Below are 26,690 nucleotides of genomic sequence, written 5' to 3'. Positions count from 1 at the left end.
CCGCTAGCCCCCGAAGCTCTTTCCAGGCTTTGATACTGCTGGGAAGACTGTCTGCAATGGAATACTTGTTTTTTGACACATACACACATGCACACACACACACACACATACACAGGTACACACACACACATACTCACACACACACACACACACACACACACACACACACACACGTACACACACACTCTCTCTCTTTGACACACACACACACACACACACACACACACACACACACACACACACACGTACACACACACTCTCTCTCTTTGAGCCAAGCCAAGTCTCTGGACTGGAAATGAGGCACACTGTATATTTTGTTTACAGTATAACAACTGAAAAAGAAAAGGAGAGCCTCACACTCTAGGAGCTCAGATACAATCATTTAATAACCAACGTTTTGACAAGCTGTCTTCATCAGGGTATAATGACAAACACTGCGGGTCACTAATTTATATAGTTTGAAAGGACACACACAGGTGTCTGTAATCATGGCTGGGAGTGGATTGATTTCATTGGTTGATTTAAAGATATAAATAGAACATATAAAAAAGCATGAATGGATAACATACGATCATAGATACAATTTGGCTACATAGGCCTACAAACATTTACAATGGATAGCAAAAACACAATAATCACAAGAATGGCTTCAGATCAAAGTCTACGTTGAGGCCAAAGGGAGCAAATGTCTTTAAATTAAAGATCAAGGCAGCGTCTCATTTTAACAATAAATTGTCAAGGTCACCCCCTCTCCTAGGGAGGGTGACGTGTTCGATGCCGATATAGCGAAGGGACGAAATAGAGGGGTTTGCTTCCAAAAAGTGGGCCGCAACTGGGTACATGGTTTTTGCACCTGACGGTTGTCACGCTCTGGTTCCGGGACTTGGTATTTTAGCCAGAGTGTGTTAAGTATTGTTGTGTTTGGGTTGGTTGGGTGGTTATTGGTTGTTTCTGTGTTTGGTTGAGTGACTCCCAATCAGTGGTAACGAGTGTCAGCTGTCGGCTCGTTATCTCTGATTGGGAGCCATATTTAAACTGTCATTGTTCACCTTGGGGTTGTGGGTTTTTGTTCTATGTTCAGTCGGTGTAACTGAGGACGTCACGGATCGTGTTTTGTTTTGTCGTGTGTTTCTACATTAAAATCATCATGTTCACTCCCAACGCTGCGCTTTGGTCGTACTTCATTGGCGCCCGTGACAGAAAAACCCACCACAACGAGACCAAGCAGCAGTTGGATAACGAGTGGTGGAGCCAGAAGAGCGAAGGTTGGGAGAGGACTATGGAGGCCTGGTCCACCGAGAGGAGAGACCCCCAGAAAATTTTTAGGGGGGGGCTCACGACGTCGGGGCAGAAGGTGTACGGCCCGGAGGAGTGCAAGAGGTTGGCAGATATGGCCGCCAGTTTAAGGGGGCCACTGGTTACGAAGGGGATGGAAAGTGTGGAGGCACGGCGAGAGGTACTGGGGGGTGTTTCCAGTCCGGTCCGGCCCGTTCCTGATCCCCGTGTAGGGCCAGGGGTGTGTGTCCCCAGTGCGGTTCTGTCTGTTCCTGTTCCTCGCATTGAACCTACGGTGCGCGTCGCCAGCCCGACTCGGCCCGTTCCTGCTCCCCGCACCAAGTCTGTGGTGCGTTTCGCCAGCCCAGCCCGGCCTGTCCCTGCTCAACGCACCAAGCCTACGGGGTGCGTCGCCAGCCCAGCTCGGCCTGTTCCTGCGCCCCGCACCAAGTCTGTGGTGCGTTTCGCCAGCCCAGCCCGGCCTGTTCCTGCGCCCCGCGCCAGGCCTACGGGGTGCGTCGCCAGCCCAGCCCGGCCTGTCTCTGCTCTACGCACCAAGACTACGGTGTGCGTCGTCGGCCCAACTCGGACTGTTCCTGCCACTCGCACCAGGCTAAGGGGGCGAGTCGTCAACCTGGTTCAGCCTATTCCTGCTACTCGCACCAAGCCAGGGAGGCGAGTCGTCAACCTGAGGAGGTCCGTTCCGGCTCCACGTACCAAGCCGAGGGTGCGTATCGTCGGCCAGGTCCGGTCCATCCCTGTCTCACGCGCCAAGCTAGGGGTGCGCGTCATCAGTTTGGATCCAGCCAGCTGGGTTGGATTGGACCGGGGCCATTACGGGGGGAGTTATGTAGGGTGGTGGTCAAGCCCGGAGCCGGAGCCGCCTCCGAGGAGCAACACCCACCCAGCCCTCCCCTATTTGGGGTTTTGAGGCGCGGTCGCAGTCCGCGCCTTTAGGGGGGGGTACTGTCACGCTCTGGTTCCGGGACTTGGTATTTTAGCCAGAGTGTGTTAAGTATTGTTGTGTTTGGGTTGGTTGGGTGGTTATTGGTTGTTTCTGTGTTTGGTTGAGTGACTCCCAATCAGTGGTAACGAGTGTCAGCTGTCGGCTCGTTATCTCTGATTGGGAGCCATATTTAAACTGTCATTGTTCACCTTGGGGTTGTGGGTTTTTGTTCTATGTTCAGTCGGTCTAACTGAGGACGTCACGGATCGTGTTTTGTTTTGTCGTGTGTTTCTACATTAAAATCATCATGTTCACTCCCAACGCTGCGCTTTGGTCGTACTTCATTGGCGCCCGTGACAACGGTGCTACGATGCTCAGAGATTCTTACTTTTAATTTGCTCTTCGTTTTACCCACATCATTTTTACCAAAAGGACAAGTTATAAGATAAATAACTGCCTTAGTGGAGCATGTGATAACACCTTTGATTGGGATCTGTTTCCCTGTTGAGGGTGTTTGAAGGATCTACGTTTGTAAGTGCCATTGCATTGAGCACAGCCATTACACTTGTAGTTTCCATCTGGTAGAGGCGCAAATAGACGTTGTCCGGGGATATTTTGGGGTGGTAAATCAGAGTTTGCCAATAGATCTCTGAGATTTCTGCCAAGTAAGTATAGTACAGTATAACAACTGACATCCCAGGCTGCACTTCAATTCCCATTGGATAGACAGAAAGAGTAGAGGGACTAGATGGGCAACATGACATCTGAATTGGATCATCATGGCTGAATATCTCTGTATCCCAAATGGCACCCTATTCCCTATATAATGCACTAAATTTGACCAGAGACCATAAAAGTAGTGCACTATATAGGGAATAGGGTGCCATTTGGGACGCAGCCCAGATTAATAAATAACATTATGTTTACTGTGAGACGAGAGGGACCAAACTAACATGTTGGTCAGGATATATACACACACACACACACACACACACACATACACATACACACACACACACACACACACACACACACACACACACACCAAACAGCAGTGACCCTTTGTGACTGCATCCTGGGACTAAATGGGTGTAGGGTTCAGAGCTACAGAAAACAGTCCAGGAGATGGACACTATCTCAAACACCAAGGTAGATAAGCTTGACCAAGATCATATTAAAACTATTTTCTCAGCAAAATTCACAAAATCATACCAAGGGAAAACAATAAGAGTATTTCTTTTGGCAGATCTTCAAATCACCCTTTGTTGCAAAACTGTAAAACAACATTGATAATTTTATTGAATTATGTTTGTTATTAGTTCCTTCATTTAGCCAGGGACAGAGCAGAGACTGATATCATTCTTTGGAGATTTGAAAGACAAAGAGCGAATTGTTTCCCCTCTGTGGTTAGAAAAGTTCAGTTCAGGCTCCACTTGAGATGATCATGGTTTATGCCTGTACGAAACCTTTATAACAGAAAACAGCTGTCTGGTTTCCCCTTGTCGTCAGGCCTTTTGTATCATCTGGGTTGGAAATAAAGTATCAAAGTATATAACAACGCCAACTTCTGACCTTCTACTTCTGCAGCCAGCTGTAACTTCTTGTGAGTCTCAGCAGTGGCTGTGGCATTGCGAGCCAAATATGATCTACATACAGTAAATGTACTTCCCTGTCCATCTCAAATGGCTACAGTCTGACCATCACAGTTAGGAGATCTGTCTGGTGTGTGTCTGTGTGTGTGTCTGGTGTGTGTGTGTGTCTGGTGTTATGATATAATTCACATCAGCTGTCAGGAAAATGGCTGGCGAACAGTTAAATGACCTCTCTCCATCTCCATCAAAGATGACTACAGATGGTTTTGAGCTGAGAGAGAGAGAGGCCTTTGACCTCCCCCGAGAGAGCATTATCTGTTTTTCATATGGCCGTGTGTGTGTGTGTGTGTGTGTGTGTGTGTGTGTGTCAACTCTGAAACCACTCACCCCATGGCCTGCTCTTCAACTTACAGTACAGCCAGCACCCCTCAGAATAGTAATCTGCTATAATGGGATTATGGGGAACTGCTGTTTGTGTGTGTGGGTGTTTGACGTGCCAGGATTTACAGTGTACTGTGCAGTAGGTTATCCCTCATCTAATGAGAGTTTATGGAGTCTTAGCCCTCCCATGACATGTAGAACAAAACAGAACAGGAGGTTGATAACACAGAGGTGGTGGATGGAGGGAGAGAGGGATGGAGGGAGGAGTAGGAGGGAGGGAGGGAGGGAGGGAGGGAGGGAGGGAGGGAGGGAGGGAGGGAGGGAGGGGGAAAACAGGATGATAACAGAGAGGTGAGGGAGTATGATTTATCGTGAATCTCCCAGGAGACTGGTGTAATTACCCTACTCTAGTCACTGCCGTAGCTCCATTTCTCTTGAAGAGTAAGAGTTGTGCCTGATTTTTCCCTCAGTTTAATCTTGCATTTTGGACTCATTTGTCATACCGACTGAACTAAGACGTTACCATCCACAAGAGGTGGAACCAGGGATGGTGAAACTATGGAACCATTGTTGGCCCTGTGAGAAACTGAAACCTCTGCAGACTAGTAGGATAAGATGTCCAACAGAGATACTGGTCAGAGTGTAGGATTTTGTCTCTGTCTGTTCTGCCAAACTAGGATTACAACAGAAGTGAGATCCATTTAGGGACCACGCTAGATGACTTTAAGTGGGAACCCAAGAGGCCAGTTTACAATTTAGAATAAACCAGAAGCTTATATTATCTAAAGTGAAGTGAAGTTATGAAAAATGTGGCAAGCCAGAGAAAATACCTGTTTGTTTAGTTATAACTGCCTGGTCCCATTAGAATATGTAAAAATAGTGACATTTAACTATTCTAGCTATATGTCACATAATAGATGCTCCCTCCTCCCTCCATCGCCTCTGACTGTTCTACCTCCATTCTCCTGCCTTAACTCCCAGACTTTTTGATTTTGTTCAATTTGTTGCATCAAATCTTATTAACTTAAATGTGTTTATTGTATGTGTAGCCTATGTGTTACTATAATTCAGTATTTTGGTTGCCATAGTAGCCAACAAGGTGAAAAAACTGTCGGTGTGACCTTGATCAAGGCACTTAACCCTAATTTTCTCCAACGGCGCCGTACTACTATGGCTGACCCTGTAAAACAACACATTTCACTGCACCTATCTGGTGTATGTGACAATAAATCATCTTTTTTTTTTACACATGAAATGAAATAAACCATTATCATTATAAACAGACATATTACTTATTGTTCACTATTATGACATACTAGTTAGCCTATATGTCACATAGCATGGATAGGGTTAGAGACCGGTTAATGGTAAGGGTTATGGTTAGGGTCTGCAACATATGTCTGCAACATACACCGGCTGTAAATGGCTTTTGTCAGTTTGGTTTGAACCCCGTTCCTGTGAACATGTTTGAGTTGAACAGTCCCTGTGTCAGTTAGGAGGCCTGCACGTCTGTAGAAAGCAGAAAGTAGGCCCAGGCTCAGACCAGTGCTAACATAACACACGGGCCCGTCCTCACCAAGTGTGTTTATAGGCCAGTGAATGGCTGTTTTTTTAAATGCTTGAGCATCTGAATTGGAAAGCCACCAAGAGCGCTGGAACCACTCACTTGTCAGAATGATGGAGCCTTGAATGGTAAGCCGGTTGTAAAACTCACCAGCTTACACCGGAGTTTGGTTTGTTTCCCTTACAAAGTTTTTTTCTTTTTTTTGTCAACATTTCACATACAGCAAAAACATTCCAAAGTTTAATGAAGGTCATTTTGATTACGTTTTTTCATGGATCAACACATTAAATGACACATTGATTCATTTTCTGTTTTGGTAATAGCCTGTATCATACAGGGATGTTATTGTTATTGCAATCAATAGATCCCCTCTGTGAGACCATGTTGTTTACAATCTGAAAGCATGGGAATTAGTTTATTGAGGAGCCATTAAAGAGAACCACCCAAACACAGTGGCTGCATCCCAAATGACTCCATAAAGTCATGCACTAAATAGGGAAAAGGTGCAATTTGGATTTCTTAGCAACATGAAAAGCATTCTTGTTTAGCCTCTGTATGCCCGGGGTACCACCAAGGTACAGATCTGTTTATTTGTTGAAAATAGATGATGCACAAACCAGTCTAGTTCACAGTCAGACAACATACTGCAGTCTGGCCCCTTTTTCTTTTTTCATACTTGAAATGTAGTAGTAATCATCCGTCGCTGTTTCTTGGAAACAGGTCGTTATCGGGTCATAAAGTAGTCCTCTGGGTGCCATCTTCAGTGGTGAGGAATGTTGGATCAGTCTGTCTGAGAGGTTGGCAGAGCAGGGTGCTCCAGCTCTATTCCAGCTCCTGCCCCAGCCCTGTCACTGTGGCTTCTGGGGCCCCAGTCTGGGCCCTGGTGACGGCAGCAGCCCCCTCCAAGGAGGAGGACACAGTTCATTCATGGGAAAATGCTCTCTTGTAGGTCTGACATGTCCAGTCGGATGCAGCTAAAATCAGACATCCCCCTATGCCTTTGTTTGTACTTCTTGGAGGCCCAGCTCAGAAATAAGCTCCGGAAGGCGATACAGTTTCACATAAAGCCTATTTTAATCTGACCCTGACAAATTGCTAACTTAGTTCATTTTCATTCTTTAAAAACGCCACACAGGTCTTACAGTATGTAGTGTAGTCTATATAGTGCTATGACGAATATACTCAAAATATGTATTATGGTTATTTCATAGTCACAGTAACAGGATAATGTATGTCAACACATGGAGTTAGTTTGTCATTATATTGAGCTCTGAGTTGAAGTCTTGGACAGCAAAGATAAGGCTGTGTCTGCGTCCCAAATGGAACCCGATTCCCTATATAGTGCACAACTTTTGACCAGGGCCATAGGACTGTGGTCAACTCTGTTGTGCACTATGTAGGGAATAGGGTGTAATTTGGGATGCATCCTACAGCTGTAGGATCTTAATTTGATCCAGTTTGCTACAGCAGGAAAATAATCCTGCAGTAACAGGAAATGTTAATTATTATGTGCATTATAATTTATGGATTTTTTTTGTAGGGGTTGATTAAGTGATAATGTCCGAGAAGCCAGTGTTTGTTGGAGATATTGGCACGGGTCTTGTTAGGCCCGAGGGCATTATCACTTTTATACAACGGGTTACCAATATATTCAAATAATGATTTACATATTTTCATAAAAAATGTTATTTTGATTAATTTATTCGTACTATTTCATCCTTCCACAAGATATAGTCACGACACAAATCTAGGGTTGCTAGAGACACGCCCCAGTCGTTCGTTCTTTTTGTTCTGTATCTATGGACACGACTCAGTCGTTCAGTCTTTTTGTTCTGTATCTATAGACTGTCATTCGTTCTAAATGTTCCATTGCCATACTGGCTGGCAACGTTCTTATCCCTTGCTTGCTAGCTAGCCAACTACGGCTAATTTACAGTTACGTCAAAAAGTTCAGCCAGAATAACAGCCAGCAAAGTAGCTGCATTTGCGTTTGTTTAAGCTGCTTTCTAGTGACATTTATTTGGATACATCCATAACAATGAGCTAATGAGGCGCGATTTCGCCTTGCATAGAGAATGTGCTCACTCCTCAGGACACTGTTGTTCAGAGGAGCTAGTCAACAACACAGCTACAGTAACACAGTCACTTTAAACTGAAGCTGGAAAGACTGCACATTAGCTTCGTTTCGTTGTACTTTTTTTCAATTGACATTTTTTTGTATATATCATAAAAATGATGCCAGCTGATTCATGATTTCGACTGGCTGAGAAACGCTGCCTGCCTTTCTGTCTCGTCCCGACTCCCGACACGTTCAATACTATGGGACAGCAGGAGATAGAATTTGAATATTGAAACAATGTTGCAAATGTCAGAGAGACAGACAGCAAGGTTTATACAAATCTCCACTGTTGCAAACTAAATGTTAGTCTAAAATAAATGTGAGATAATATCTAGATGCTTTTTATAGTGGAGATCAAGTTTATAAAGTGCCTGACTGTGTTGATGAGACAGTGGATTGCGCAGTCAGATGGAACAGTGTAAATAGGCATTTTAATGTCATAGATTTAGCTGGTGGTAACTTGTGGAATAGACACCGGCTGGAATGCGGTTTTAACCAATCAACATTCAGGATTAGACCCTCCCGTTGTATAATACATTTTACATGTTAGGGCAAATCAAGTCTGACATTTTAAAGTGGAAATTACAAACTTTAGAAGCCTTTTTAAACCTTGAATATACTACAAGTTTGCATTTCCTGCTGTACAGGAAAATGTTCATCAACAAAAGAGTTATCCATTTAAGATCCTACATCTGTATGTGAGTGTTTAAAACATTGGTACTGTACAACATCATCTGAAGAGTTGTCCAGATGTCTTAGGTTTTCTACTCCCAAAATGTCAAACAAAGATTCCCAGAGCTCATGTGAACTCAGATAAGCAACCCAGTTGTTGAGAAAGATATGACATGTGCTTATACAACTGAACTTGTTGTAACATGGATTTGACCAGTCTGTAGTCCCTTTACCATTGTACAGTCCACATGTTTTCTCTAAGAAATATCTCAATACTGCTACCTTTGTGGGTGTTTCAGCTATTGATATACTGCCACTTTCTTCAGAATATTTTATCATATGCTAACCTATACTGAAACATACTGAAATCACATGAAAGAAAGAGTCATTTTAGCTCACTTCCAAAGACAAGGTTGTGTTATTGTGACCCAGATAGATCCACCAATCAGGGCCTCTATTTATATTTATCTGCTTTGTGATTGGTATGGTCAAGGGTGTGTGAGATGGAAGACATCAGGCCAGTGCTGTGGGGAGTGACAGAGGAAAAGGTCATATGATTGATAAAGCTACGGCTGGAAACACTGTGGGTGGGAATAGCCTTGTTGTTATTCCCCCACCCATTACACATTAACTATTCCCATGGTTTCAGTGGTTTCAACCTGAAGTCTAAACGCGGTGTCTGTGACCCTATTCACAAAGAGTTTCAGAGTAGGTGTGCTGATCTAGGATCAGTTTTGCCTTTTAGATCATAATACATACGATTATATGAACAGGGGGGACCTGCCCTAGCACTCCTACTCTGAGACACTTTTTGAATACAGACCCTGGTCTGTGGGAACCTGTTGCTACTGAGTGTGTGATAAGTGAGATGGAGAGGCGGTTGTTTTGAGGGACTGTTGCCAACTCTCACCCTGGCTACATCTCACTCTCATCCAAAGTGCACCAGATACTATATCAGGCTAAATGCAACAGTAGATGTAATATCACAGGCAGTTGATAATGTGGAAGAGACGGCTGTCTACAACTTGATTATGCAAGGCAAATGTTTACTTTATGCATCCTCATTAGAGTCATATATTGAAATATGTTGATATTACAGACCATTATTAGGTGCAACAGGTGTCGCTATTTACGGTCACATCAATGTAGGCTGAGTTCACCATGTTTGAGCCGCTCATAGGTGTTTGTCTTGTTGTAGCTTACAGAACAAGGGGGTGGCAGTTTGCCAATAGTAGTCAGTCAGATTTCCAATTAACGCTGAACACAATAGAATACACAGGAGGCTGGTGAGGGGAGGACGGCTCATAATAATGGCTGGAATGGAGTGAATGGAATGGTATCAAACACTAGGAAACAATGTGCTTGATGTGTCAATGTCATTCCATTAACTCCATTCCAGCTATTACTATGAGCCTGTCCTCTCCAATTAAGGTGCCACCAGCCCCCTGTGATAGAATAGTATAGACTTGGCACTTGGCTCACTCATCTTGACTGGCAGAGCAGTATCCTGCTGTGTGTCCCCTTTGAAGACATAAAAAGAAGGAAAGACTAGAGAGAAGGAAGAATAAGGACTGGATAAGACAAATAAGCCCACAGTAAAGACACAATAAAGTCCAAGGCTTATCACAGTCTCTCTACTACATGTAGGCTACATTCTGCTCACTTTGTAGATGTCTTTCCTCTGCTCACAATGTAGATGGCTTTCCCCTGCTCACTTTGTAGATGGCTTTCCCCTGCTCACTTTGTAGATGGCTTTCCCCTGCTCACTTTGTAGATGGCTTTCCCCTGCTCACTTTGTAGGCAGATGCATGGGTTGTTTTCTGTACTGTATTGTGTGTGTTTTCTGTACTGTATTCTGGCTTTCAGTCAGTTGATCCTGTTGCTTTGACAGCTTGGGTTTTAGGATTATGTGTTCATATAAAACCACATACCAATAACACTTCAATACTTCTGAATACTCCTCTGTTACAGATTTTCACATAATAACACCTCAGATTGAAAACAGATGCTCCTCTAGTGGCCTTGCCTTGCAGCAGGGATCTGAGATTGCATCTGAAATGGCACCCTATTACCTGTATAGTGCACTACAGGCCCTCTGGTCAAAAGTAGTGCACTATATGGGGAATAGGGTGCCATTTGGGATGCATCCCAAGTCATTTTGCTGAGGGTTGGTTGGTCAGTTGGGAGTCTGGTGTTTGGTGATAGACTGTGTGTGCCCACCGAGGCGAGCCATGGCACAGTGTCAATCCCCTGTTGTTTTTAATGAGGCACTAGTCCCGTGGTAAATATTTAAAAATCTGTATGAGACCAAAACCAAAGGCTTCACAGACGCCACTGACTTTCTGGGCTTTGTTGATCAGGCGGTCAGAGTTCAATGGTGCTAGTTCTCTGGATGTCTACATACACACACGCACACACACACGCACGCACACTTTAATAATGTTTACATACTGTTTTACCCACTTCATATGTATATACTGTGTTCTAGTCAAGGCTCATCCTATAGTGCCCTTGGTCCTTGGTCCTTTGTAGCTCAGTTGGTATAGCATGGTTGTGGGTTCGATTCTTGGGATCACCCGTACATAAAGTGTATGCATGCATAACTGTGAGTCGCTTTGAATAAAAGTGTCTGCTAAACAGCATATTTTATTATTATTAATTTATTTAGAGCCCCACAGTTGAGGTGTCATAACACCCATAAAACCTAGCGGTTAAACAGGGAAATGGTTCCAATCGTATTTTCACCATGAATTTCTCCCATAGGGGATTTTAGGAACACTTAAAATAAGGTCTGTGTTTCGTGTAGATTTACCCTGGCCTGACGTTTTGATAACCCCGTGAATCTCTCTTGGACAAGGTGACTTTTATCAATATATTCGGCTCCATTTACTCTCAGGTTCGCAAATGCTAATTAGCATCAAAGTAGACATCATGCAAGACTACAAATCCCTGCAAGCTCCTGCACGTCATCTCAAGCTGACACCAGGTCCATTTAAAGAAATTAAGCCAATTTATTAATTACTACATTTAGCTAACATTAGCTAGTTAATCCAGATATTCTTACCTTTGCCTCGATTCGGCAGTCTCATCCAGATCATCATGGCATTTGTAGTTCTTTATGATAGCCACATTAGCAGCTAATTAGCATTTAATTTTGGGGGGGTTAATACAGACAAATATATTGATAAAAGTCACCTTGTCCGAGAGAGATTTACACGGTTATCAAAACGTCACGCCAGGGTAAGCCTACACGAAACCCAGCCCTTATTTTATGTGTTTCTAAAATCCCCTATGGGAAAAATGAATGGAACCATTTCCCTGTTTGACCGCTAGGTTTTATGGGTATTATGACTCATACTGTGGTACTCTATATAACAAATGCTGTACTCACTTTTTCAATAAATTGTATTGTCCATACTGTCAATTTCACACCATTATATACAGTGCAGTAACACCTAACAATACAAAACAATACACACAAATACACACAAAAACCATTAAGAAATACCAGAACGAGCAATGTCAGAGTCCGGAATATAATTATATGTATACAGTACCAGTCAAAAGTTTGGACACACCTACTCATTGAAGGGTTTTTCTTTATTTTTACTATTTTCTACATTGTAGAATAATAGTGAAGACCTCAAAACTATGAAATAACACATATGGAATCATGTAGTAACCAAAAAAGTGTTAAACAAATCAAAATATATTTTATATTCTTCAAAGTAGCCACCCTTTGCTTGATGACAGCTTTGCAAACTCTTGGCATTCTCTCAACCAGCTTCATGAGGAATGCTTTTCCAACAGTCTTGAAGGAGTTCCCACATATGCTGAGCACTTGTTGGCTGCTTTTCCTTCACTCTGCAGTCCAAATCATCCCAAACCATCTCAACAGGGTTGAGGTCAGGTGATTGTGGAGGCCAGGTCATCTGATGCAGCACTCCATCACTCTCCTTCTTGGTCAAATAGCCCTTACACAGCCTGGAGGTGTGTTTTGGGTCATTGTCCTGTTGAAAACCAAATGATAGTCCCACTAAGTGCAAACCAGATGGGATGGCGTATCGCTGCAGAATGCTGTGGTAGCCGTGCTGGTTAAGTGTGCCTTGAATTCTAAAAAAAATCACTGACAGTGTCACCAGCAAAGCACCCCCACACCATCACACCTCCCCCTCCATGCTTCATGGTGGGAACCACACATGCGGAGATCATCCGTTCACCTACTCTGCGTCTCACAAAGACATGGCGGTTGGAACCAAAGGACAGATTTCCACCGGTCTAATGTCCATTGCTCGTGTTTCTTGGCCCAAGCAAGCCTCTTCTTATTATTAGTGTCCTTTAGTAGTGGTTTCTTTTCAGCAATTCGACCATGAAGGCATGATTCACGGAGTCTCCTCTGAATAGTTGATGTTGAGATGTGTCTGTGACATTTATTTGGGATGCAATCTGAGGTGCAGTTATTCTAATGAACTTATCCTCTGCAGCAGAGGTAACTCTGGGTCTTCCTTTCCTGTGGCGGTCCTCATGAGAGCCAGTTTCATCATAGCACTTGATGGTTTTTGCGACTGCACTTGAAGAAACTTTCAAAGTTCTTGAAATTCTCCGTATTGACTGACCTTCATGTCTTCAAGTAATGATGGACTGTCATTTCTCTTTGCTTATTTGAGCTGTTCTTGCCATAATATGGACTTGGTCTTTTATCAAATAGGGCTATATTCTGTATACCACCCCTACCTTTTGATGTCTTCACTATTATTCTACTATGTAGAAAATAGTAAAAATAAAGAACGAGTAGGTGTGTCCAACCTTTTGACTGGTACTGTATGTATAATATATATTCCGGGCTCTGACATTGCTCGTTCTGATATTTCTTATTTATTTTATTTTTTTGAGGGGGGAGGATTTGTTTGTATTGTTTTGTATTGTTAGGTATTACTGCACTGTTGGAGCTAGAAACATAAGCATTTAGCTGCCCCTGCGATAACATCTGCAAAATATGTGTACGCGACCAATAACAATAATGTTTGATTTGATTTGATTTGACTAGACCAGCACAGAGCCTGTTGAGTTGTATCGACATACAGTACTGTTCTCCATGTACTATGTATTATCCAGTGTTCATGAGCTCATATATGAAGATTAAATGTGAATCCAACTTCCTCTTTGCAGATTGAGATGCCTGGTGAAGCAGCTAGACAAGGGAGAAGTGAATGTGGTGGACTTGAGGAAGAATATAGAGTATGCAGCCTCTGTTCTAGAGGCAGTCTATATCGATGAAACCAGGTGAGTGCATTTCAGTTGAATTAAATACCATGCATGACTACATCAAACATATTGCACTCTGCACCGTTAAAGGTATGGGAAATAACTGCACAAATACAACTCACAGAAAATATGACTCATAGATAGTAACCTATTCTGATGATCAAATTCCTTGACAGAATCGAGTGCAGTACAACCAGTGGTGTACCACAAGGGCAGTACTATGTTGTTTTGGTGCCTTTGCTCAGACAATTTTGAAAGATACCTTTTCTATGCAAACAGTGTCTTTGTGTCTGCTGATCAAAGTCCAGTTCTCTCTGTGTCTCAGTTCACTCTGTGTATCAGTTCTCTCTGTGTCTCAGCTCTCTCCCTGTGTCTCAGTTCTCTCTCTGTGTCTCAGTTCTCTCTGTGTATCAGTTCTCTCTGTGTATCAGTTCTCTCTGTGTTTCAGTTCTCTCTTTGTGTCTCAGCTCTCTCTCTGTGTGTCTCAGTTCTCTCTGTGTCTCAGTTCTCTTTGTGTCTTAGTTATCTCTGTGTGTCTCATTTCTCTCTGTGTCTCAGCTCTCTCTCTCTGTGTCTCAGTTCTCTCTGTGTGTCTCAGTTCTCTCTGTGTGTCTCAGTTCTCTCTCTGTGTCTCAGTTCTCTTTGTGTCTCAGCTCTCTCTCTGTGTGTCTCAGTTCTCTCTGTCTCAGCTCTCTCTGTGTCTCAGTTCTCTCTGTGTCTCAGTTCTCTCTGTGTGTCTCAGTTCTCTCTGTCTCAGCTCTCTCTCTCTGTGTCTCAGTTCTCTCTCTGTGTCTCAGTTCTCGCTGTGTCTCTCTGTGTCTCGTGCTCGTACATATGTGTGTGTGTGTGGTGAAGCCAGAGACGGGGAGTGAACATCAGAGGGAAACGTCCGATTACTCAAAGGAGCACTCATCCACTCCATGCTTTACTTCTTCTTGTGTGAAGCTTTCCATCTCTCCATGGAGGAGACTATTAAACTAAAGTCTGACTGAGCCGCACATCCCTCTCAGTCTGGGCTGTTGTGGCTGTAGTTGATGATACAGACTGCAGAGTGAGTCAGCTCAGTTGGGCTCTCCAGCGATAAGCAGGTGTTGCCTAGCCTGTAGTCTGATTGCAGAGCTTATGTTTCTCTCTCTCTCTCTCTCTCTCTCTCTCTCTCTCTCTCTCTCTCTCTCTCTCTCTCTCTCTCTCTCTCTCTCTCTCTCTCTCTCTCTCTCTCTCTCTCTCTCTGTTCATCCCAAATGGCACCTTATTTACTATGTACACTCTTAGAAAAAAAGGTGCTATCTAGAACCTAAAAGGGTTCATCGGCTGTCCCCATAGGAGAACCCTTTGAAGAACCCTTTTTGGTTCCAGGTAGAACCTTTTTCGGTTCAAAGTAGAACCCTTTCCCTACATCTGTGCACTAGGGCTCTGTGCACTAAAAGTAGTGCACTATAAAGAGAATAGGATGCCATTTTGGATGCAGACTTTGATTGAATCATATTTGTGTAGTAATTGCATTTCCCATGATCGTGATAGATTATAATTTATTTTCAGCTCAGTTTTACAATTTCAGAATAATTACTTGCAGAAGGAAGTCCTGCACCCTTATCTCGATTCCATAAGCCTCATTTCCTTAGGTTAGCATCTAACCTAATGTTGACATTCTATAATCACAACTTTAAAAAGATCTGCCTCTCTTTTCCTTCATTGGCCACATTTTCTTTCTCATTACAACTGAAGATCTGTTTTACAATTAATAAATCAACAAGGCTATTTCCTCAGTAAAACAAGATGAAGGGAAACTAAACAAATTGCAGTGGAAAGAGAGGCTGTCAGTTAACACTTAAGAAGTCAATTTACTGGGGATCAGTGGCGGCTCCTGAAAAAATTCTCAGGGGGGGCAATTTTTCTGATGATTTAGGTGACCTACACACATTTTAAAAAAGATATGTCCAGCAACAACATGAAGACAGGGGCAGCATATAAGTCAATACCAGAAGCATTTATTGACTGATCTCAAAAGTGTTGGCTTACCAGGGTTGGTGGAGCCCTCAGTTTCATCTTTGCCTCGCAAAGCTAACTCAAACACTCCGCAAAACTTCACACACTGGATTAGCCGGCTGAGGATGTGGCGGTTCTTGCTAATGTCGTAGTAAATATATTTGTTATAGTGAATATGGAATATGATATGTTGAGTAAAATGTTGTGCTAAGATCTATTTAGGTCAGGAGCTGGTTATAAGTTCTGTTCCTATCCAATAACAATGGACAAAAGGGTCCTATCTTGTCAGCCTTGTCAGCAGGTGGCCAAGGACAACACCCACGCCATAGGCCTCTCAGTTCTTCCAACTCACGAGTTCTTGCTCTGAGGACACACACACACACACACACAAACACACACACACACACATCATCACTGTTAAACACACACACACACACACACACACACACACACACACACACACACACACATCATCACTGTTAAACACACACACACACACACACACACAAAAATCCCCTCTCTTAGGCTGAACATTTGAAGACAGAGAACCCGACTCAGAGCCAATGCAACAGTGACAGTAGCCTGGAGGGGACCTCGCCCAACTCATCAGGACCAATCAGAAGATCAGAACTACTAGATTCAACCTACTTCATTTATTGCATAAAATGTCTGCACACAATGTTTCGGGGCTCTCTTCAGATAATAATAATAATAATAATAATATGCCATTTAGCAGACGCTTTTATCCAAAGCGACTTACAGTCATGCGTGCATACATTTTTGTGTATGGGTGGTCCCGGGGATCGAACCCACTACCTTGGCGTTACAAGCGCCATGCTCTACCAGCTGAGCTACAGAAAGTGGATACTCATGGATGCGCATCGCAATTGTAAAATGTCAACACAATTGGAGACACCACGTCATTTTTGGAGACATGTTATTGACAGTAAACTATTGTAGATGCGACTGCTAACTAAATAAAACATTTTAGCTGGCTAGCTAATCATCTTAGCTAAATGTGGGGCAAACAATTCAGTTATTTACCGTTAATTTGAGGGATTGGGGTGAAAGAAATCGAGTTACATAGTGATACTTTACGATATACTGTATTGACAATATCGCAATATTTTAGCGCTAGTTGGCTGTACCTGCACCAAAACACCATTATTGTTCCTTCATAGCTTGTTCTCAATCTTTTCACATTGGGAGCCAATTTGTTTTCAGCACTTTTATTTCCATGACTGATCAAAACTCGTTCTCATGGCTTTCTGATCCCTCTGCAACAGACATATGGTGCGCAATAAAATCACAGTATCGAATCGCAATACGTATAGAATCATGAGACTCGCAATGCTGATGCATATATCTTATCGTGAGGTTCCTGGCAATTCCCAGCCCAAGTTCATTTGCCACAACAAATCTCTTCGCTAGCAAACGCGATGTCTTCTCCAAAACGGCAATGTGTCTCCAGCAATGTTTACTTTTTTGACGTTCTATGGCATCTCCACTTTCCAAGCATATATGACCACATGTAATATTTTGGTAAGTGATGCAAATAGTGAACTATGTAGGGCCAGGATGTAAAATATATGTAGCTGCAGCAATTTCTCTTATCTGATATGGTAAGTAATGGGGCTTAATTTATAGCTCCCTAAGAGTTTGACGAACGGGTCCGTGCACGCGATTCCAGATATCTTTACCTCTGAATAAACTGCCTTTATTATACCATATCCACCCTGTCCAAAGTCTCTACTTGGTCTCAGTTCTCCAGTAAACTTGTGATTATCAACACTAACCTCATCGTTGTGGCGGCGGACAGCTAGCCTGTATCCCTCATCAAGTTGAGTGGCAATGTTATTTTTCCGTTCGTACCAATTTTTGGAAAATCCTCGGGTGTAGGACTTTCCGCCTTTAGTAGAAACCTGTTGAATTATTAAATTTGGTCTGGGAGGTCCTAATTGTTTCGTTGCCAATTTATCTTCATTTGTTCGCCGACAAAAAGGAACTTCTTTCAAAGACACAATCCGCTCTTTTCTCAGTTACGTTCATGGTTACGTTACGTTACGTATGACGAAAGCGCGTAAGTGCAAGCCCTCAGACACCCATAGAGATTGTATTGAAGGCTCTGAAATTTGAAAAAAATAGATTTTACATTAGAGGCTATGAGAGACTTCTGGGCGATTTTCAACCTGACTGAAATCGCCCCAAAAGGGGGGGGAGCCATTTGAAGCACGACTTTAGCCTGATTCGACATTTAGTGGCAGTGTGGCACTGTGGCAGATCAGACGTATAGATTACAACACTGATAACTACTGTTGCCGTGATATAATTGATTAGAAAAAAAATCCCTTCCTTTTCCCGTTTGGCAGTGCGTCGCCCATATCGCCCTATTGAACAGGCCGCCCCTGCTGGGGATCACATAGTGAGGATGATGGTTCAGGGGCTCCATACCAGGACAGGTAAAAAGGCATTTGTTAAGACCTGGCCTCTCAACTCATTACAGTCAGCAATGGAAACAAATTACACTTTTATTAGCAACATGCTATTACTATGCCCAGTGTGAGTGACATTTAGCATTTAGCTTTACTTTTGCAGGATATGGGTAAAAAGTGAATGAGAGGGAATGTGACACTCTTACAGGTGGGTTACAGGTATGTAACAGGTGAATATCAGGTAGTATGGTATGGTACTGTTACATTTGTGTGTTCCGAGTGACCTGGAGTCTGACTCTGTCCCTTGTTGCTCCCCTCCCAGGCGTCTTCTGGACACTGAGGATGAGCTCAGTGACATCCAGACGGACTCTGTCCCTATGGAGGTGCGGGATTGGCTGGCCTCGACCTTCACCAGGAAGATGGGCGTGGTCAGGAGACGACCCGAGGAGAAACCACGGTTCAAGAGCATTGTCCATGCCGTGCAGGCTGGCATCTTCGTCGAGAGGTACACACATATACACACATGCACACACACACACACACACACACACACACACACACACACACACACACACACACACACACACACACACACACAGACACGTGCTGACACACATACACACACACACACACACACACACACAACAAACCACAGTCTTCTTCGTCAAGAAGAACTGGAGGATGTACTTTATATCATGTATGGGAAAATAAACATAAAGAATTACAGTAGGCTATCTACATTAATAAGTATGCAGAGACATTTAAGTACAGATAAATAAAAGAACATACCATCAAACCATTAACACTTTTGTTAGAAGCTCCAATGAATTGCTTCTTGTGTTGTTCTTAAAAGAAACACATAACTGTCATTCTGCCTTTCAATAGAAAATGGTTATTATTAAAAACCTGCCTACTTCCAGTAAGTGGGCACAAACATGAATACATAAATCATATTGAGCAATGCGCTTCCCTCAATTGCTTTCGGTTGTAGTCTAATAGTATTAACTGTCATTCTGCCAGTTAATAAAAATGGTCAGTAGTGAATTCTTACTTACAGTGGGTAATAACATGAATACATAAACATCATTAACAGCAATGCGTCTCGATCTCCTCAAGAGCTGGTGCTATGGCCTGTGTCTCACTCTTATTTCCATGGCAACTACTAGGCTCCTGAATTGAATATTCCAAAATGGAACCCACAATGCAGGCATTCTCAGTTCGACAGTTGGAATTTACATTACTTAGTTTATTATTCAAATTTGTCAACCAATAGATTTGGATGGTTTCTTCTTTTGTGGACAACACTAGAATTTGAGTTATAAAATGTGTGTCCATATTCCATTTGTTAAAAATGTTGGAAGATCTGTCTTTACAGTTATATAATATGTCCGTCAGACAGTATGGTCTCTTCAGCCCAGATTCTCCTGAGAAAAACGAATGGGTCTATGACTGAAAACACTCTCAGAGGAGACGAGAGAGGAGAATACAGTCAAAGCCCAGCCTGCCAGATTCTCCTTCTTCTCTTTTATAAACTAGATGTAGGATGCATCCCAAATTGCAACCTATTCCCTATATAGCACACTACATTTGACCAAGGCCCATAGAGAATAGGGTGCCATTTGGGACACAACCCTCTTCTCTTTTATTAACTAGACACTTGAAGAACAGAGAGAACTTGGCTGGGCTTCCGACGTCACACCTTTCTTTGTTGCTGTTGCCAAAGCCCAAATACAGTCTTTCTTTGGCCTTATTTAACAGCCCTGTCTCATCCCTCCCCTCACCCCTTTCAACACCCAGCATTTGGTTCGGTTCTGGCCAGCGCCAAAATATTTGTAATCTGCAAAGAATGCCTGCTCAAAAGCCTTGCTGCCTTTTATCTTTCAAAAATTAAATTACTGTTGATCCCATTACTAATCGTTGACTGTAGCATTTTGATACCATAATGGGAAGAATACAATTGAAATCATTAGCCGTTGTTGGTTGTCTGTGTGTACAGTTTTCTATGTATACAAAGTACATGTACAGGAGCTGCCCCAGCGGGCAAAACTCATTGAAATGAAATCATTAAAAGCAGTATTCATCATAACATTATTTAAACCTGTTTTGCCCGCTGGGTGCATCGCAGTTCTATTGTCTAACCACCTAATGGTTGTGTATCTATCTTCAGGATGTACAGACGGACATCTAACATGGCTGGACTGACGTACCCTCCAGCTGCCATCACTGCTTTGAAGGTGCCTGATACATCATATTACTATTACTATAGTATTACTATTACTATTATACATCATACATTAGGGACTGGTTTCCCAGACACAGACTAAAACTCATGCTCAATGGGGAATCTCTTGTCTTGCTCAATCTGTGTCGGGGAAACCGGACCTATGAGAAATTAAAGATGATGACATCAGTCAAGCTACACTTTGAGATAGGAATGTTGACATGCTAAAACATTAAAGAGATAATAAACTGTGTCATATCATGCATATAACTGCAGAATAAAGGCTTTATTATATCTGTACAAGATGTACCTAATTTTACAGCTGTTTTAGACTTTATCATAACATCATCATATTCTGGCATTCATAGCGATGATAATCAATATGTGTTTTATTATAGAACACAATGTGTGTTCTATTTAATTCTGTGCTGTCATCATCCCTGACATCATCTTATTGTTTACAGGATGTAGATAACTGGTCCTTTGATGTGTTTGTGCTCCACGAGGCCAGCAGTGAACACGCATTAAAGTTCCTGGTGTACGAACTGCTCACCCGATATGACCTGATCAACCGCTTCAGGGTTAGTCTCTCTTCAGTCTCTCTGTCATCAGGCTGTGTGAGTTTGTTTGTTAACTAAGTATTATTCCTAATCACCTCCTTAGCCTGTTCTATACCACAAGCCTCTGTGTGTGTGTGTGTGTTACTCTGTCCTCTGTTCTATACCACAAGCCTCTGTGTGTGTGTGTGTGTTACTCTGTCCTCTGTTCTACACCACAGGCCTCTGGTCTGGGTGCCTCAGAGGAACCTCCAACCTCACACTGTTTCTGTTCTGTTCTCTTTGTCTGGTTTTATACTATAGTTTCTACATGTCCTCTATTAGACGAGTGGTGAGATTATCACCAACACGTACTGTTACTGTGCTTTGATCTGAATGTGAGGATTATATTTTAATCATATGATAATATGGTTACACTTTACTTGAAGGGCTACATTCACTCTTAGAAAAAAGGGTTTCAAAAGGGTTCTTCGGCTGTCCCCATAGAATAACCCTTTTTGGTTCCAGTCAGAACCCTTTTGGGTTCCATGCAGAACCCTCTGTAGAAAGGGCTCTACATGGAACCTAAACCAGTTCTACCTGGAACCAAAAAGGGTTGTTCCTATGGGGACAGCCGAAGAACCCTTTTAGGTTCTAGATACACACTTAGAAAAAAGGTGCTAAGACTACATGACATACAGTGTTTTGCAGTTTTAAAACACATTTTATGCGATTCTACTAATTTTGCCATGGATGGAGAGAAAATGTTACAGTTTCAATGCTATATCCCCTGCAATTCTACACATTTTGCCATGACTTATGCCATGTTCATATGATATCTGAGTGGGAGTGACTAACAAAATCAATGGGGGACCCCTGGAGATCAGGGCCCCTAGTCATGTGCCCTGTGTGCCCAGTCAGTAGGCTAATTCGGACATGATTACTACAGTGATTAGATAGCTGGCTAGACTAACTTACCTAGCAATCCATAAAATGTTAGCTGACATGGGTTAATTGATTGACTGTCAGTGACTGACATAACAGGAGGAAAACTGCTGAAGTACTACCAAATGTCCACATTGCAGATTGTGTATACAAGCCAGCAGCATACCACCCTGCATCCCACTGCTGGCTTGCCTCTGAAGCTGAGCAGGGTCGGTCCTGATTAGTCCCTGGATGGGAGACCAGATGCTGCTGTAAGGGGTGTTGGAGGGCCAGTAGGGAGCACTCTTCCCTCTGGTCTAAGGAGATCCCAATGCCCCAGGGCAGTGAAGGGGACATTGCCCTGCATAGGGTGCCGTCTTTCAGATGGGACGTTAAACGGGTGTCCTGACTCTGTGTGGTCATTAAACATCCCATTGCACTTATTGCAAGACTAGGGGTGTTAACCCCGGTGTCATGGCTAAATTCCCAACCTGGCCCCATTCCATCATGGCCCCTAATCATCCCCCTCATTCCTAATTGAGATATATCACTCTCTAGCTGATGTGTGATTAGCGTTCTGGCACAAAAATGGTTGCCGTGCATCACCCAGGTGGGTGCCACACATTGGTGGTGGATGAGGTGAGTTTCCCCCCACTATGTAAAGCGCTTTGAGTACCTCAGTTGGTAGAAAAGCGCTATATAAATCCAGTCAAATATTAATTATTATTCTACCACGCTATCTCTCAACAGTCAGTCGGGAGGCCCTACGCACAGCGTATAGGTGGCCTTGTCACCTACAGATTGTTACATGTGTGGGTTTTGTCATTCACAGCCATACTGTCATACTGTTCCTAGAATCAATGTGACAGCTAGGCTTTAAATGGACACTCAAATATCCGAAGGAGCTCAGCTCTTTCATTGTGAATGTGAACGTGTGTGACGGATGATGCTCATATTTGATTTAGGAAGAGCAGTGTTCTGGGCCCTACTCTGCTCTTAGTCTGATTAAACAAAATGAGTTAAGCTCACACATAAGCTACAGTACACGTACACATGAAGCCCCCACACGTGTCTCTCTCTGTCTCTCCAGCTTCGTTGGAGAAAAGATAACTCTCGCACTCATGCCAATTTGGACAATAAACAATGTGCCAGATGTAATATCTTGCAGGAGTGTGCAGGAGGGATCTTTTCTCTAAGGAAGTCAACTCTGGGGATGTAATTCTATGCACTACAAATGAGAAAAGAGTAGTGGTGTGTGTGATAGCATTTCACTTCTGTCTCTCCAGCTGCCTTGAACTCACTGTGTTAGTCATTGTCTGTAGTGGAATTGGCCCTCTCTGACCAAGCAGAGCCACTCACCTTCCTGTTGTTCATCTAGCGGACAATTTGAGCTCTTGCTTTTGTTTCTGTCTGTTTAATGTTGTGAGTTATTTTTATTTATTTTTTACCTCCCTGTTCTTCCCCAGATACCAGTGTCATCTCTGGTGTCCTAACCTCCCTGTTCTTCCCCAGATACCAGTGTCATCTCTGGTGCCTTAACCTCCCTGTTCTTCCCCAGATACCAGTGTCATCTCTGGTGCCTTAACCTCCCTGTTCTTCCCCAGATACCAGTGTCATCTCTGGTGTCTTAACCTCCCTGTTCTTCCCCAGATACCAGTGTCATCTCTGGTGTCTTAACCTCCCTGTTCTTCCCCAGATACCAGTGTCATCTCGGGTGTCTTAACCTCCCTGTTCTTCCCCAGATACCAGTGTCATCTCTGGTGTCTTAACCTCCCTGTTCTTCTCCAGATACCAGTGTCATCTCTGGTGTCTTAACCTCCCTGTTCTTCTCCAGATACCAGTGTCATCTCTGGTGCCTTAACCTCCCTGTTCTTCTCCAGATACCAGTGTCATCTCTGGTGCCTTAACCTCCCTGTTCTTCTCCAGATACCAGTGTCATCTCTAGTGCCTTAACCTCCCTGTTCTTCCCCAGATACCAGTGTCATCTCTAGTGCCTTAACCTCCCTGTTCTTCTCCAGATACCAGTGTCATCTCTGGTGTCCTTCGTAGAGGCTCTAGAGGTGGGCTACAGCAAACACAGAAACCCCTACCATAACCTGATCCACGCTGCCGATGTCACACAGACAGCACACTATCTGATGCTCCACACTGGCATTATGGTGAGTCTCACATGCACGCACGCACACACACAGACAGAGGTGGGTGCAATGGGGATGCAATGAATTGTCCCCCAGCATAATAGACAGATCAAAGAACAGGTTCTGATTGTGTTACATTTATACTTTTCTCTCTCTCTCTCTCTCTCTCTCTCTCTCTCTCTCTCTCTCTCTCTCTCTCTCTCTCTCTCTCTCTCTCTCTCTCTCTCTCTCTCTCTCTCTCTCTCTCTCTCTCTCTCTCTCTCTCTCTCTCTCTCTCTCTCTCTCTCTCTCTCTCTCTCATTTCAATTTAAGGGCTTTATTGGCATGGGAAACATATGTAAACATTGCCAAAGCAAGTGAAGTAGATAATAAACAATAGTGAAATAAACAATAAAAATGAACAGTAAACATTACACTCACAAAAGTTCCAAAATAATAAAGACATTTCAAATGTCATATTATGTGCAAATAGTTAAAGTACAAAAGGGAAAATAAATAAACATAAATATGGGTTGTATTTACAATGGTGATGGTTCTTCACTGGTTGCCCTTTTCTTGTGGCAACAGGTCACAAATCTTGCTGCTGTGATTGCACACTGTGGAATTTCACCCAATAGATATGGGAGTTTATCAAAATTGGGTTTGTTTTCTAATTCTTTGTGGATCTGTGTAATCTGAGGGAAAAGGTGTCTCTAATATGGTCATACATTTGTCAGGAGGTTAGGAAGTGCAGCTCAGTTTCCACCTCATTTTGTGGGCAGTGTGCACATAGCCTGTCTTCTCTTGAGAGCCAGGTCTGCCTACGACGGCCTTTCTCAATTGCAAGGCTATGCTCACTGAGTCTGTACATAGTCAAAGCTTTCCTTAATTTTGGGTCAGTCACAGTGGTCAGGTATTCTGCCACTGTGTACTCTCTGTTTAGCATTCTAGTTTGCTCTGTTTTTTTGTTAATTCTTTCCAATGTGTCAAGTAATTATCTTTTTGTTTTCTCATGATTTGGTTGGGTCTAATCTCTCTCTCTCTAGCACTGGCTCACTGAACTGGACATCCTAGCAATGGTGTTTGCTGCAGCTATCCATGACTTTGAACACACTGGGACAACCAACAACTTTCACATTCAGACCAGGTGTGTGTGTCAGTATTCTTCCTGAAGTTTCCTACGAATGGTGCAAACTTCTTCTTCTTCTTTCAGTAGGCATTTTTATTCCTGAAGTTTGACACAACACTTAGCTACTGTATCACTGATCGTGATCCACCTAATGGATATATTATTTATTTCTATTTCCATTCATTCCATTTGATTCCATCCTACCAATACCAATGTTCAACTGAACATGTCCTTGTATTGTACTTTTAGTACAGCTTTTGCCTCCCAGACAGACAGTGCAGTCAGTCTGACCCTGACTAATGAATGCCAATGGAGCCTTAAGAAGGGAACATGGTCGTATAAAGAGCCCATTTAAGTGAAGGCACCCATTTAAAGAACCCATTAAAATGAAGTGCACAATGTGAATACTCAATATTGCAGCATTGACCTCAGTGATAAGGGACAGCAGAGAGAGAGAGAGAGAGAGAGAGAGAGAGAGAGAGAGAGAGAGAGAGAGAGAGAGAGAGAGAGAGAGAGAGAGAGAGAGAGAGAGAGAGAGAGAGAGAGAGAGAGAGAGAGAGAGAGAGAGAGAGAGAGAGAGGAGTCCTTTAGTTTAAACCCTTCATTACCTCAGCATGGCTCTCTAGTCTAATAACAATTGATCAGAAAGGCCACTGGTACTTTAGATATGAGGGTTGTGGTGAAATGGAAAATTAAGGTATTGTCTAAACTCTCCCTCTGTGATTATTTTCAATCTCCAAACTGCCCTAGCACTGGAATAAAGTACTACTAACTGTCTCATTCGTTTTTTCTCATTTTACTTATAATTACATTTAGAAAAATGTATTCAATATTATTTGTCTCGGAACAACTACTTTCTAATGTGGTCCTGTTCTGCAATTTACCCAAAGTTGAAATGAGTTTTCTCATTAGGAGAATCTGGAATTCTCATTTCGCTACCATTACATAAAAAATTAAAAAACATTTTAGTAATTTAGTAGACACTCTTATCCAGAGCGACCTACAGGAGAAATTAGGGTAAAGTGCCTTGCCCAAGGGTACATCAACAGATTTCACCTAGTCGGCTCGGGGATTCAAACCAGCGACCTTTCGCTAGGGTACCTGCTGCCCCATCTCAAATAGCTACCATTGCTATCGTATCTTAATCGCTATCATAATTTCAAAACTGTTGCCATACAGGTTGGCTACCTGGTAAAGTAAGCTAGCCTGGGAACCGCCATGTAGCACAATGACTAATCACACGGTGATTCACACCTTCTCTTCCCTTTTCTTCTGCTCCTTCTCTTCCTCTATCCAGGTCAGAGGTGGCCATCTTGTACAACGACCGGTCAGTCCTGGAGAACCACCATGTCAGTGCTGCCTACAGACTTATGCAAGAGGATGAGATGAACATACTGGTCAACCTGTCAAAAGATGACTGGCGGTGAGTTAAGAAAGACTCCTCAGATCCTCAGTGTTTGGGGTTTTAGGCTGTAAAGCACTTAGTGACAACTGCTGATGTAAAAAGTGCTTTATAATATACATTTGATTA

General features: G+C 43.0%; 1 protein-coding gene across 2 annotated transcripts in view; it reads left to right on the top strand.

The window, feature by feature from the left end:
* LOC311144143 (dual specificity calcium/calmodulin-dependent 3',5'-cyclic nucleotide phosphodiesterase 1A-like) overlaps positions 1–26,690 on the top strand; it is a 59,313-nt gene that overhangs the window by 28,062 nt on the left and 4,561 nt on the right. The window contains exons 2-8 of one of the 2 annotated variants that reach the window (XM_084180137.1): positions 13,719–13,832; positions 18,555–18,737; positions 20,400–20,466; positions 20,918–21,070; positions 23,932–24,072; positions 25,077–25,177; positions 26,457–26,582. In XM_084180137.1, the coding sequence (XP_084036263.1) occupies positions 18,610–18,737; positions 20,400–20,466; positions 20,918–21,070; positions 23,932–24,072; positions 25,077–25,177; positions 26,457–26,582 (716 nt within the window). In that variant the 5' untranslated portion in view covers positions 13,719–13,832; positions 18,555–18,609. The remainder of the gene's footprint in view (positions 1–13,718; positions 13,833–18,554; positions 18,738–20,399; positions 20,467–20,917; positions 21,071–23,931; positions 24,073–25,076; positions 25,178–26,456; positions 26,583–26,690) is intronic. The other variant, XM_084180136.1, reaches the window with a different exon arrangement.

The sequence above is a fragment of the Coregonus lavaretus genome (assembly GCF_964263955.1).
Source record: "Coregonus lavaretus genome assembly, chromosome: 16".
NCBI lineage: Eukaryota > Metazoa > Chordata > Actinopteri > Salmoniformes > Salmonidae > Coregonus > Coregonus lavaretus.
The sequence above is the reverse complement of the archived record's forward strand: the minus strand, read 5'-3'. Positions and strand labels throughout refer to the sequence as shown.